This window comes from Anas platyrhynchos, chromosome 16 (assembly GCF_047663525.1).
Source record: "Anas platyrhynchos isolate ZD024472 breed Pekin duck chromosome 16, IASCAAS_PekinDuck_T2T, whole genome shotgun sequence".
Classification (NCBI taxonomy): domain Eukaryota; kingdom Metazoa; phylum Chordata; class Aves; order Anseriformes; family Anatidae; genus Anas; species Anas platyrhynchos.
In genome coordinates this window covers 971004-984766 of record NC_092602.1, presented here as the reverse complement: position 1 = coordinate 984766, position 13763 = coordinate 971004, and the positions used below count along the sequence as shown (strand labels likewise).

Here is a 13763-nt window from a genome sequence, read left to right as displayed (position 1 = left end):
CCCCCGTTCTGCTGCCTCCACTTCTCCCTCCCAGCCCCAGCAGCCTTTGGATGGGGCATTTTGATGCCTGGAGGGGCTGAGCTCTGCTCCTGGGGCTTCCCCACGCTGCTCCGGCCGTGGGGCTCCTTCCAGGTCCCCGAGCACAGAGGCAGCAGACTGCTGCAGGGACCCCAAAATCTTGACCTGTGCCTTTGGACCCCTTCATGCCCTCAAGGATCTGCCCTCTGCTTTGCTGCGCCCCCGCTCCCTGCTTGTTGTGATGCTCGGGGGCTTTGCTTCGTGCTTTTCCTGCAAAGAGCTGCCCTGGCCCCTGGGGAGAGCTGCTCTGCCCCAGCACGGACAGCGAGCTCCTCCACACACAAAGGTTTTGGCCTTCCTCCCTGCACTGCACGTGCCAAATCCCTGGTGCAGACAGGCAGGGACACCTCTGGTCATGGTCCCAGCGGAGCCTGGAGTAGGGGAAGGGCTCCCCTGGGGAGCAGGGCAGGCTGCAGGGCGATGCCCCAGCTCCACAGGTCTGGGGTCACTGGGAGCCCTGGTGCCCCCACTCTCCAGCCTCTCCACAGCCCTGCCTTTGTTCCACCCGGTCCCTCCTCCCGCCGTGTGCTGAGTTAGGGCTTTCCGTAATGCCCTCCCGGCCTGGCTCTGTCTGGAGCTATAAAAACCCTGCCCCAGGGCTGCCGGCCGCGCCACCTCTCCGTGTGCAGCTCCTCACCCCGGTAAGCGCAGGAGGCAGCGCGTGGCCCCGGGGCCAGGCAGTGGTGTGCCAGCAGCCCCACACCAGCCTCCTCTTCTCCTGCACAGAACCACCATGAGCCAGCGCCGCAGGACGGCCTCCGGTCTCTGGAAGGTGCGGGAGGCTGGGGAGGAGCAGGAGCAGGGGCCGAGCCCCGCGGACACCCGGGCACGGGGGTGCAGCGGCTGCTGGGGGCCTCTGCGCCTGCAGCGCCTCTGATCCGCCCGTGCTCCCCAGATCGCGGTGTGGGACGAGCCCTTCTTCCAGGGCAAGAGGCACGAGTTCACCGCCGACTGCTACAGCACCCCGGAGTGCGGCTTCAGCACCGTCCGCTCCTTCAAGATCGAGAGCGGGGCGTGAGTGCGGGGCGGGGGGCTGCACGGGCAGGCGGAGGCACAGGGTGCCTTCTGCCACCCAAACCATGGGGCTGCCTCCTGTGGGGAGCGCTGGGGGCTGCTGGGGGCGCTGGGTGCTGGGGGCGCTGGGTGCCGCGGGGTGCTCACCCCACCTCCCCGGCAGCTGGGCAGGCTTCGAGCACTGCGGCTTCCAGGGGCAGCAGTTCGTGCTGGAGCGCGGCGAGTACCCGTGCTGGGAGGCGTGGAGCGGCAGCAACGCCTACCGCGTGGACAGGATGTGCTCCTTCCGCCCCATCGCCTGCGCCGTGAGTAGGGCCTGGCACGGGGCTGTGCCGGACCCCCGACGGCCCTGGGTGGGGAGATGGGCAGGGGGCAGGGGGTGGCTGTGCCCACGCGGTGCCCTCTCGCTGCAGGACCGTCGGCGCAGCCGGCTGATGCTGTTCGAGCACGAGAACTTCCAGGGCAGGAGGGGGGAGCTGAGCGACGACTGCCCCTCGCTGCCCGCCCTGGGCTGGGGCAGCAGCGCCGTCGGCTCCTTCCTCGTCTGCTCCGGCGCGTGAGTAGCGGGGGCAGCGGGACCCGCGGCACCGGGCGTCTCCGGCCCCCAGCCCTGAGACACGCTGCCTTCTGCTCCAGGTGGGTCTGCTCGCAGTACCCGGGGTACCGCGGCTTCCAGTACCTGCTGGAGAGCGACAGCAGCGCCGGCGAGTACAAGCACGTGCGGGAGTGGGGCTCCCACGCGCAGACGGGCCAGGTGCAGTCCATCCGCAGGGTCCAGCAGTGACCGCCCGCACCGCGGCCACCTGGCCCCGGCCCTGTCCCCATCCCTCGGGCGCTGCCTGCCCGGCACGGTGCCGGCACCAAAGCTCAATAAAGCTCCATTGTACAAGGCGGCGCGCTCGCACTTGGGGGATGCGTGCGGGCTTTGTCACCACGGGCGTGCGGCTGCGGTGGTGCCATGTGCTGGGGCAGGGACGGACGGGGGTCTGTCAGTCTGTCCTGCCGTGGCACAGCCACCCGCCTGTCCCTGTCTCAGGCAGGCGAGGCCCCTGCCCAGCTCCCGCAGCAGTGGGGTGCAGTGAGCGTCCCTCGGTCCCACCAAGGTGGAGGACACCGCGGCCACCACTGAGCCTGGGCAGGAAGGTCCGCGGGGTCTGGCAGGCCCCAGCAGCATGCTGTGCACCCATCCTGCACCCACGCACACCCCCACAGCCGTGCACACCCCCATGCACCCCACCCCCATGTACACCCTCCTGCGCCCCCCAGCAGCGCAGCCCCCCACTGCTCCTGGCAGCCACTGCTGCTGAACCCCTGCTCTGGCAAGCAGGGAAATGGTGGCCAGCTGGAGCTGGAACCAAAGGAAAAAGGAAAAAGCTGGTTTGGAAATGTTTCTCATTTCAGAAGCACTCTGCAGAAAAAAAAAAAAAAAAGGTTTGGTGTGATTAAAATGTCCCATTCCTGACATTTGCAAAAGAAAGCCCACCCTCAGAGACAATGCTTCCCGGGGACAGAAATCTCCTCTCAGGACATAACAATTAAAAGGACAGAACAGAGGAAGAGCAGACAGCTTGGGACGGGCTGAGGGAAAGCCTACGGCTGCCCCAGGACATCTGGGGCTGTCGCTTGGAGGAGCTGGTGCCCATCCCCTGGGCATTGGGGACGGTGGGGACAATGCCACGGCTGGGGGCAGCGCAGCTGGGAGCAGGGCCAGCAGCTGCTGCTGGGACCAGCCCTGTGCTGCTGGGCCCCCGGAGACCCCCGGGGACCTGGGACAACAATGAGAGGGACCAGGGGCTCTGGGGGCTCCGGGTGGCTTCGGGCAGAGCCAAACCTGCCCATGCTCCAGACCCGCGGTGCAAAGGGCAGGGCTCTGGGGGTGCCTCTCCAGCAGCCCCCTCCTGCCAGGCGCAATCTGGGGGGCTCCACGCATCCCCCCTCTGCAGGGCCACCTTGTCCCACGCCCAAATCACCGCTGGGCACGGTGCGGGTGAAGGTGACTTGGCCGCGTTTCCAGCATGAAAATTGGGTGGGAGCTGCAGCATCCTCCTGCGCCGTAGGTAGGGCCGAGGCGGTGGTGGGGGCTGCGGGGGGAGGAGTTATCCCCGCGATGTCTCGCTCAGGGATCCTCTCTGGAAGGCTCCAGCACAAAGGAGCCGTGCGGCGGCCACGAGCGAGCGGAGCCTGCCCGTCCCCGAGCCCGGCCACCGCCTGGAAATCAGGTAAAGCCACCCTGGTGTTTCTGCGCTCTGCTGGATGGAAACCCGGCCGCTCGCCGGGCGCTGCCGTGTGCCGGGGGGGCGCAGCCCTGGGAGCCCCCCCCCTGGGGTGCGATGCCCCCATGCACCCAGAGCCGGGCAGCTGCTGCGGCACCGCACCCGAGGAGCAATGCTGCAAGTCCCACAGCAATCCAGAAATCCTCCCCCAGAAATCCTCACCCCCCCCCGGCTGTGAATCGTCCCCACGCGCAGCCAGGCCCTGCGGCAGCCGCCAAGTTCTCAGCAGCGCTGCAGGGCCGGGGGTGCTGCCCCCCCCCCCCCTTTGCCATGGCGGCAGCAGCCCCCTCCCCAGCACCCCCGGTACCACCCCTGCTAACTGCGGCACCGCCTGTTTGTATTTTGTTTTTTTTTCCAGAAACCTCATCAAGAATAGGGCTCGAGCCAGGTAAATGGATTCTTGCCTAATTTTCCGTGCTCCCGGAAGGAAGTTAGCCAAAATGATGGTTTACTTCTTTGTCTAGGACCCACCATTTTCTCCCCAGCCCGGTGATTTTAGGTAGGGGCTGTAGAGGAGGGGCTGGGGCCGGCAGCCCTCCCCCTGCAGCGTTAGCCCTTGGTGCTGCCTGCTTTTGGGGAGCCATTTTCTCCCGCTATTGTTTCGCCGCCCTTTGTGCGCGGCACACCTCGCCCTGGGGGCAGGGGGGAGCCCCCAAACCAAACCCTGCGGCAGCCCCAACCCGCAGGACCCCCCCCCTTGCACCCCTACGGTGGGCACAGCAGACGCGGGGGGCGTTGGGGCCGGGGGGGGCCGCAGGGAGCGGGGCTTGGGGGTCCTGCTGCGGGCAGGGGGATGCGGGCGGCAGCGTGCCCACGGCGCTCAGCGCCCGCTGCTTCCCCGCTCCTGCCGTGCTGCAGCTTGTGGCCCCCGGCCCCCCCCTGCTGCCAGGGGGGCTTCGTGCCCGTGGACCCGGGTGCTGTGCCTGGACGCCCAGGTGCCCCCGCCGGTGCTGCGCCTTGCTGTCTTGCTGCGTTGGTTGCTTTCTTTTGCAGCTGCTATTGACTGACTGAGGTCTGTTCACACACAGTCCCCTGCGCAGCCCCCGCGGCGGAGCAGCCAGGCAGGACAAGGGGACATTGCACGGCGCTCGCGTAGCCGCTGACAACAGGTAGGACCCCCGGGGGGGGGGGACACATGGATGTTCCTCGGTCCTGCCCGGCCGTGGCAGCCCCGTGCTCACCCACACCCCGAGATTTGGGATGGGTCAGTGCAGCCGCAGTGCGCTCCTGCACTCCCGGCACACCCCGAGCAAAACCCTCACAGTTCCCCCAGGCTTGGTCCGTGGGCTCACCCCGTCCTGGGGCTGCCTCCATGGGGGGGGGGCTGCATCTCCGAGGGGTGCCCAATGGTGGGGAGGGGGCGGCCGCCACGCTGCCAGGGCTCTAACAGCATCTCTGCTCCCCCAGCACCGCCAGCCCCGGGGCGCTGCCCCAGCTCTTGCCCGGCCGGGCTGACCCTGCCCGAGGAGCCGGGGCACAGGGAGCTGCCAGCGCTGCCAGCACGGGGACCCCGCAGCTGCCCGGCCCCGGAGCTGTCCCACCCCGCACAGCCACCCCGTGACAGCCCGGCCACCGCGGGGACACAGCCGAGGAGACGGCGGTGGCGGTGGCTGAGGACGCGGGGCTGCCTCCTGCCAGGTGCTGGGGCCCCTTTCCTCCTGCGCTGCGGCTGGTGCAGGGCAACAGGGAGGGCATGGGCAGGATGAGAGCCGCCCCCCTCCCTGAGTGTAACAGGGGAGGGGGATGGGGATGGGCGAGGAGCTGGCTCAGCCCCCCAGGAGGACACGATGGCCAGAGCCAGAAGGGCCCCCCGCCAGCCCCACCAGCCCTGCCCTGTCCCTCTGCCTGTCGGCAAAGCCCTGCTGCTTTCGGCAAGTGCCCCGCACCACTGCTGCCTTGTCCTGGTGAGAGCCTGGCTCTGCACTGGGGGCATTTTGGGGAAACGCCAGGTTTCTGGACCAGCCCGGAGCCCCGAAGGGAGCAGGGCTCAGCGCATCCCTCGTGGGGCCGTGCGGGGATGGCAGCACCAGGCATGTCCTGTGTGTGGCTGCAACATTTGTGCTGCTGAAGGGCCCGAGGGGGCACACAGCGCCTGTGGGATGAGGGCACCTGGAGGTGACAAGGGGCAGAGAGTGCCTGGGAGCCCCTGCCCAGCCTTGTCTCACTCCTCAGCACGGGCTCAGCACCCGCTCCTGCAGCCAGCCCCACGGAGAGGCGGCCTCTGACGGGGAGGGGACGCGGTGCCAGGGCACATTGCCCCCGGTCCAGTCGTGGTTTTCTCTGCCAGTCCTCCTCCTCCTCCCTCCATGGGCTGGTGGGCTTGGTGCAGACCCCAGCGGATGCCTCTGCAGAAGCCCTGCCCTTGAGCAGCCCCTGCCCGGGCAGCAGGCACCGGCAGCGCAGGTTGGGCACTTCGCCCATCCCCGTCTGCTGCCTCAGCGCCCTGCCCTTGGAGCCTCACGATGCTGAGGAACAGACCCAGCACTGCCGGGGCTGCCTCCTTCTCAGAGCCCGTCTCATCCTTGCTGGTGCCAGGGCTGGGCAGCACGGCTCGCAGGGCAGCGCTGTGCGGGGGGGTCGGGCGGTAGCGGCAGGTCCCGCAGAGCGCTTCGTTCGGGAAGGTTCCATCACGCAGGCCAAAACACCCAGACACCCTCCCAAACCTCGATCCAGTGGCAAAGCCCAAAAACGCCTCCTGCTCTAGGACGCTGTCACCCCGGAGGGCACTGCGTGGCCATGGGGGACTGACCGTGCCCGGCTGTGCATGCGTGCGCCCTGCTGCGTCGGTAACGCTCTAACCAGGGCCCCCGGCCCCTCGCGGTGACTAACCCACTAACCAGCCCCGGCGCATGCCCTACTAACCGCTCCTGTCTCACCTCCCACTAACCACGGGCAGCCCGCGCTGTCCTTAAAGGGGAACGGAAAAGCTGGGTAAGTACGGGGTGCTGCGGGGTGCTGCGGCACGGCACGGCTGCGGGAACGCAGGGGCAGGGCTGGGCAGTGTGGCACCCCGATGGGCAGCACAGGGCAGAGCAGGGCAGTGCAGGATAGCCCAGGGCAGTGCAGGGTGGGCAGCACAGGGTGGGCAGCACAGGGCAGAGCAGGGCAGTGCAGGGTGGGCAGTGCAGGGTGCCCGCAGGCAGCCCCCCGCAGGAGCCACTCGCTGCCGCAGCGGGGTGGGGATGCCCAGGGCCCCGTGGGGGTTCTGCTGCTGACTGGCAGCCCAAAACGGTTTTATCAGCAGAAGCTTTTCAGTTCCTTTTTAAGCCAGTGGATCTCTGTTACTAACACATTCCTGAACTGGATTAAACAAACTAATCGTCGCTGCTTTTCTCTTCGTTTCTCTTCCAGTTTGTGTGCTCTCTAAGTAGGACCGGCGATGCCACGCTTCTCTTACTAACCGCCTGCACTAACCCTGCCGTTTTGTTCCCTCCTGCTACTAACAACTCCTCTTTGCACTCTAACTCTGGTGCTGTTCATCATGGCAAATGAACAGCGGCCTCCTGCCTGCCCAGGGGACTCGTGGCCGCCGGTGCCGCCGAGCAGCGCTGCTGCCCCGGTACCTCCTGGAGGACAGTGCTCGGGCTGTGGGGCTTCCCAAATTTCCCCATTGGCCTTCTGAGAAAACCACTTGGTTAAACGAAGAAAAGATGTCGAGTGCAAACAGAAAAGCACCAAAGCTGTTAACAATTGGTGATGGCCATAAAAGTGCAGCAAACCCAGTTTGCAGAGATCCCCCCCAGCAGCACCATTGCCACGAGTCCCCCAGCACCGGTTCAGCTGCGATGGGAACGGCCCCGTGCTGCCGCCCTGCATCGCTGCAGCAGGTGCGGGTGCTCCCCAGCTCTCTTCACCCCCTTTGTCTCTCCACAGTTTACCTCCTGCCTTGCTGCATGCGGGAAGCTGTTGCCAGCAGCTGGTCCTAACTAACACGAGGCGCCGGGACTGGGGCTGGCCACGGGTTGGTGCTTGGAGCATCCTCCCAGCCACTGACACGGCCAGGGGACAGGCAGGGACAGGGACAGGGACAGGGACAGGGACAGGGACAGGGATGGGGACAGGGATAGGGACAGGGACAGGGACAGGGATGGGGACAGGGATAGGGACAGGGATGAGCCAGCCAGAGGCACTCCGCTCTCCACCTGGCAGGATGAGGGTACTGCTAATGCTGGGGCTGGTCGGCAGCCCCCGCTTTGCTTCCATAGGTCCGTAATTAGGTAAAACTCCTGAGCGAGCTCAAGTCCTGCCGAGGAGGAGGCTTCAGGACCCCCCTGGGTGGGCACGCGGGGTAGCGCCGTGCAGCAGGACATGGCCAGGAGCAGTGGGGCAGGACATGGCCCTGCAGGACACCAGGGGCACGGCGCTGGGGGCGAGGGGACGCGCTCAGCAGGGGCCAGCACCCAGCTGCAGCTGCTCCCTTTCTCCGTCCTCACTGGTTTTTGCTTGTGCTCACTGACCCGGTGCTGGTGACCTTCAGAGGTAGCCCCAGCCTCTCGGGTGTGCAATCTGTGGCCAAAGGCTGCCGGCCTCCCCATTAACCCACTAACCGCGTCCCTCCCATCCTCAGCGACACTGGGGCCAGGAGGAATTTTTGGGCTGATGCCAACATGTTGAGTTGAAGAGGGTGCCTTGGGGGTGGTGCTGAGGGGTTCAGGAGTCGGCTCCGCAGCTGGAGCAGAGGAGCGGGGATGGGGAAGGATGGGGGCAGAGGAGGGCAGGAGGAGCAGTGGGGTCCGGCACAGGGCAGGGGTTCCCAGCAGGTTCCCAGAGCCCTCCAGCCCAGCCCCTGCCCAGGGACCCTCTCGGGTGGGTGACCAAAGGCTGCGCCACCCGCACGGCCCCAAGGACACCCACAGGGGCAGCCAGTGCCCACCGTGCCCCCCCCGAGGGGACGGGGCTGCTGGTGCCCACTGGGTGACAGAGGTGTCACAGAGCAGCCCGCGGCTCCTTCACTCTGCCCTGTCCCCTCAGGAGTCCCTGTCCCAGCTGGGAGAAGTCTGTCTGTCTGTCCGTCTGTCTGTCTGTCCATCCCTGTTTGAGACCCTCCTGAAGAAGGGTGGTGACCAAGAGGGGGTCCCAGCAGGATGGGGGCAGGGGTCCTGGGTACAGCGCCTGGCCCTGGGGTGCCCCAGCCTGCCCAGAGCGCACCGGCCGCGGGCTGCCCCTCGCCGCGGGGTGTGAGATCCTCACCCCCTGCATCACCTCCCTCCTGCCCGGGCTGCGGTGTGCCCGGTGCCTCGCAGGGCCCATGGGTGGGAGAGCACCGGGGCTGGGACACCAGGTGCTGGGGCAGGACACGTCCCTGAGACCCCCCATGGTCCTGCAGCGCCGTGGGTCTCAGTGCTGGCATGGGGCAAGGGCGCTCCGGGGTCAGGGCTGGGGGGCCGAGGATGTCCTTACTGCCTGTAATGTCTGCTGTGAACATGGCAAGTGTGCAAACACCTCGTGTGTGGTGTCTTTGTGGGGCGGGGGGGACTGGGGATGCCGGGGGGGGGGATGTTCTGCCTCCCACCCCTCCCCTGGGGGTCCTGGGCAGGGGGTGCAGGCGCCAGCCCCCAGCTGCTGCAGCCGTAGGCCAGAGGGGTGCTCAGCGGCTCCCTCACCCCATGGGGAGCAAAAGGGGTGCTGGGCTGATGGGCATGCCTGGGGGGCACTGGGGGGTGTCCCAGGACAGAGGCTTTGTCCCACAGTGAATGGGGCAGGGCATGAGAGGGCGTCACCTCCCCCAGCACCGACAGAGGATGGACCTGGAGCAAGGAGACACCCAGCACCCCCAGCACATCTCCTGCACCCCCAGCACACCCCCAGCAAGCCCAACACAGCCCCAGCAAGCCCAGCACACCCCCAGCACACCCCCAGCACCCCCCGGCAGCCCCGTGCCGGGTGCGCTGCAGGAGCTGGCAGCGGGCGCAGCCCCGAGCCCTGCTCCAGGTGCCCCCCCCCCCCCGGGGCCCGGCTCGCGGCTTTTGGAGCCGAGGGGGCCGCAGGAGGTGCGGGGGGAGCCGGGGTGCGGGGGGAGCCTGCCCAGGGACAGCCCACCCGGGGGTTGCGGGACGCGGGATGCGGGCGGCAGCAGGTGGAGCTCGCGCTCCAGCGAACCCAGCGCGGGGAGCGCGCACCCAGCCCGCACCCAGCCTCAGCCCCCCCGGGCCGTGCAGGGCAGCGGGGGGGGCACCCAGGGGCTGAGCGCGGCCGGGGTTTGGTGAGGTCCTGGGGGTGCGCCCAGCCCCGAGCAGGGAGCTGCAGGGGGTTGGCACGGGGACACCCGGTGCGGGGCGCACGGTGTGGGACATCTGGTTTGGGGACACCTGCTATGGGGCACCTGGTGTGGGACAATTGGTGTGGGGCACCAGCTGTGGGGCAGCTGCGAGAAGCAGCACACACCGCACGGGGACATCCCCACACCCACGGAGGAGCCGCTTTGTGCAGTGCCCACGGGGCACAGCTCCCACTCGGGCACGCCAGGCACAGCGAGCAGGACCAGGAGCTTCCCTGGCCCCTCCTGGCAGGGTGCTGCTGCCCCGGGGCTCGGGGCTGGGTGCTGTGGGTGCAGACCAGCCCCGTGCGTCCCTTCCCCTGCAGGCAGCGCGGGAGGGAAGCAGCCAAACCAAAGCGCCGTGTTTATTTTCCCCCCGGTAAGCAGCATTTTGACATGTCACAGCAAGTCTCTCAAACACGTGTTGACAGAAAATGTGTACAAGCAGGAGAAATGTTGTTCATTTGCATCAAATTGCAAAGTGATTCCGTGAAATTGATATGTGGCATTTCGCTCGCGTCTGCAGGTACCGCAGGTTCCTCCGGCACCGTGAGCCAGGAGCCACCGAGGGCTCCCATGAGGGTGGCTCAGCCCATGGGGCTTGTGGGGACCCTGAGTGCCCCCCAATGTCCCAAAGCACCCCGGTGCTGGCTGTGGAGCTGCCAAGGGACCAGAAGAGGCAGGCAGGACACTGCTGGGCACGCCACTCCCCAGCCTTCTGGGCTGTTCCCCCCTCCCCAGCCCTCTCCTGCCCTGCCCAACCCTTCCAGGGGTCCCTGGAGCTGCACGGGTGTCCCTGCGGATGCCCAGGGTCTGGCGCTGTGGCTGTGAGCTGCACATCCCGGGGGAGCTGCTGGGCTGGATGTGGCTCAGCATCAGGAGCTGTGAAACATCCCAGTGCCTGTAGCTCTGCTGTGAGTCCCAGCTGCACCGGGGGGACTGAAGGGGCCTGGAGTCTCTGGTCCCAGGTCTGCGAAAATGACATTAAAAAATAAATAAATAAAATATCCCTTTTTCCCCTCCCTATGTGCACTCCAAGAGCTGTGCTCACAGGGATGTGTCGCCCCCAGGCTCGGGAGGTGTCTGGCTGAGGCAGGAGGCCCAGGGGCTGTAAGCTCACAGCGCACATCGCAGAGACCCCCGTGAGGTTTTTCCTGCAGTCCCAGAGCGCAGCACCACACGGCACCTCGCGGGGTGCCAGGGGGAGGCTTTGTTTGGCCCGAGTGTCGTGGTGCAGAATGAAATGCAACTGCACAGGCGGCCTCTGCCCTAACCTCATTAGGAAGGTGGAAGTAATACTAATTACAATCATGAAGTCCCAAACTCTGCTTCTCCCCGGCATAATTTATTTCTGGCCACTTCCCCTTCTCACAACCAATTCTGCACTGAGTTCATATTCTGAAAACGTTAAAAGTTGGGTGGTGCACGAGGACAGACACCACTTCGGGCACGTTATCGGTGCCTGGGCGTTTACACCCAGGGCGTGGGGGCTCGTCTGTGGGTGCTGTGCCGGCCGAGAGGAGCCCGCTTGTTTTCCGGATTGTTGTGGCTGCTCCGTATCTCACAGCCAGCAGAGCTGAAAGCTGGGTGCAAAATAATGAATAGAGCCGAGGCTTTAGGCAGGAGATCCCTGGCACATCTTGTAGGAATTAAAACATCGGTGACAAACTTGCGTGCGTGCAAAGCCAGCAGCGTTTCTCCTCCACGCGTGCGGAGCGAGGCGGTGGCTCTGCACTGAGCCCCCCAGCAGCCGGGGGCACGGAGCCGCGCTGACAGCAGCTGGGAGAGCTGCGGCCACCTCCGCGGGGACTCGTGGCCCTTTGGCAGGGTTACGCAGGGAAGAAAAGCCTCTTGGTCACCCGGCCAGGCAATCGATGCTGGGTGATGGATCGGGCTGGTTATTAACAAGTTAGAGGCCCATTTAGACAAGAACCCAATTCCTATCAACCCAGGAAATATCAGCGGCCCCTGGGTAGCGCCGGCTCCGTGCAGCAGAAGGGCTCGGGGCGGCTCCTGCAGACCCAGTGCCTCGTGCCGGGGTCCCGCGGTGTCCCCCCAGTGTCCCCCCACATCCCTGCTCCATCCAGGCCGGGCTCCCGGCCCGTGCCGCCGCACGCTCTCATTAATACGTGGGATTGTAAGGCGCTCCGTAATTAGATGCTAACTGAGTTTTCTCTAAGTTGGGTGAGGGAAGGTCACCAAGGTAGAACTGGAGTCAGCTTATTGTTATTATCAATCAATAACCTATTTATTTTCCAACATTCCTATTAACCTCTGCAAGCCACTCGCCGTTTCCATTTGAAGGGGCTGTGCAGCCTGCTTTGCTGACTGGACAACTCTGATTGAAAATGTAACAGTGACCCGACCCCAAAGGCAGAATCCAATTAAAATCATTTTCATTTGTAGATTAATATTTTTTAACATGTTCTACATTCCTTGCTTCAGCATTTCACACCGGAACTGCTGCCTCATTACAGGAGCAGCCCGTATCGACGGTGTCATATAAAAATAATTACAATTAATTAGACACTGGGACAATAGGATCGTCCTTTTATGGGGGGTGAGGGGCTGTGTTACCCGTGGTGTGCCAATGTGGTGGCAGTGACCAGGATGCTCCTGGCTGGCTACAAAGGGAGGGGACAGCTTCTTGTGGTGCCTGGTCCCTCGGCGAGCACCTCTGGGCGCTGCAGGGAGGGCGCTGAATGTGGGTCACCTGCACCCCATCCTCAGTCACCGGGAGCCCCGGGGGTGCTCCGTGCATCCCGACGGCCCCGTGAGCCCCGTTGGGGCCGTGGGCAGGTGCTGAGGGAAGCGGCCGGTGGGGCCGGGGTGCCGGGCAGTGCGGTAATTGTCTGATGAAGCCCGGTCTTAATGTAAAGTCTATTATTAATAACGTGACTTTGATAATAAAAAGATTAAAATTAAGTTTACGGTTTGCTGACTGCCCTTTCCACACTGTAATCATCTCTCATTCATATTCATGAGGCGCTCATTAGTAACCGCTGCTTACAAGCGGGCTGAGCAGCCGAACCGTTCGCAGCCACTGCCTCCTTAACTGCTTAACTTGCTCACTGATTACCAACATCAAATTAACTCTGCAGAACGGATCTAATAAGCTTCCTGGTGGCTTCAAACCTCCTTGAAAATTGCTCTGATGTCTCCATGGGGCCCTATTAAAAAAATTCTTCCCCTGCGAATATTGCACTGCTCCGCGGGCAGCGTGCCGGGCTGCAGCTCCGCCGCCCGACCTGCCCATGGGGCTGCGGGGGTGTCCCCAAACTCCTTGCTCAGGGACACCCCTCAGTGCCACAGCTGGGGACACCCCTCGGGTGCACACAGGTGCTTTCACAGCTCAGGTGGCCGTTCAGACTGATTCAGTGGCCACTGAAAGCCCCGGGCACCTCCTGCACCTCTGCCCTGTTCAGCGGGACCCTGCGGCCACCTCGCCCCAGCAGCACCTCTGCAGCTCCTGCACCACCCGAGAGCAGCCTGCATCCACCCCCCGCCCTTCATTAAATGCTCCCAAGTATTAATTTGACTGTCTGACAGCTTGGGGCTCGTGTAATGAAAGAATAAATAAGAACGACCTTTCATTTAATTACATTTTTTAGATGTGGAAAATGCATCGGCCGGCTGGCGGTGCGCAGTGCCGGGGGTTTTGGTGGTGTTGAGGAGGAGCTCGAGGCCAGCCCGACGTCCTGCCACTGCTGGGGATGGCGCGGTGCCAGCAGCTGCCAAACTGGGCACGCAGGGTGGGGGCGGCTTCCTCCTAATTAGCTCTGATTAATATTTCTGCAGCGGGCCGGCCGCGTGGCCATGCCCATGCGGAGGGATGCTCGGAGGAGGGATGCTCGGTGTGGAGGGATGCTCTCAGCAGAGGGATGCTCGGAGGAGGGATGCTCGGAGGAGGGATGCTCGGAGGAGGGATGCTCGGTGTGGAGGGATGCTCTCGGCAGAGGGATGCTCGGAGGAGGGATGCTCGGAGGAGGGATGCTCAGAGGAGGGATGCAGGCGCGGGGCATGGCGGGATGTGAGACCCTTTCTGCCTCATTGCCATGGCAACCGCAGGAGGCAGCGGGTGGCTGCGGGGGCTGTGGGGCGCTGGGGACCCCACGCTCCCCATGAGCAGGTCTGCGGCTGGG

At 65.0% G+C, this 13763-nt stretch overlaps 1 protein-coding gene and 1 long non-coding RNA gene across 2 annotated transcripts; both read left to right on the top strand.

The window, feature by feature from the left end:
- The first annotated feature begins 811 nt into the window (after positions 1-811).
- On the top strand, positions 812-1943 carry CRYBA4 (crystallin beta A4). Its single transcript, XM_038187521.2, has 5 exons — positions 812-850; positions 974-1092; positions 1256-1397; positions 1506-1648; positions 1729-1943. The coding sequence occupies exons 1-5, from the start codon at positions 812-814 to the stop codon at positions 1874-1876; spliced, it is 591 nt and encodes a 196-aa protein (XP_038043449.2). The 3' UTR covers positions 1877-1943.
- A 1120-nt stretch (positions 1944-3063) lies between these two features.
- On the top strand, positions 3064-8806 carry LOC119718563 (uncharacterized). Its single transcript, XR_005269695.2, has 3 exons — positions 3064-3311; positions 3724-4474; positions 4773-8806. It is a non-coding gene; the product is annotated as an uncharacterized lncRNA (long non-coding RNA).
- The last annotated feature ends 4957 nt before the right edge of the window (positions 8807-13763 follow it).

Bases quoted from the DNA above. Each gene is read 5' to 3' on its own strand.
- CRYBA4 (XM_038187521.2), top strand. From the start codon at position 812: ATGAGCCAGCGCCGCAGGACGGCCTCCGGTCTCTGGAAG. The intron at 1,093-1,255 runs GTGAGTGCGGGG...CCTCCCCGGCAG, and splicing joins TTCAAGATCGAGAGCGGGGC to CTGGGCAGGCTTCGAGCACT. The intron at 1,398-1,505 runs GTGAGTAGGGCC...CTCTCGCTGCAG, and splicing joins TCCGCCCCATCGCCTGCGCC to GACCGTCGGCGCAGCCGGCT.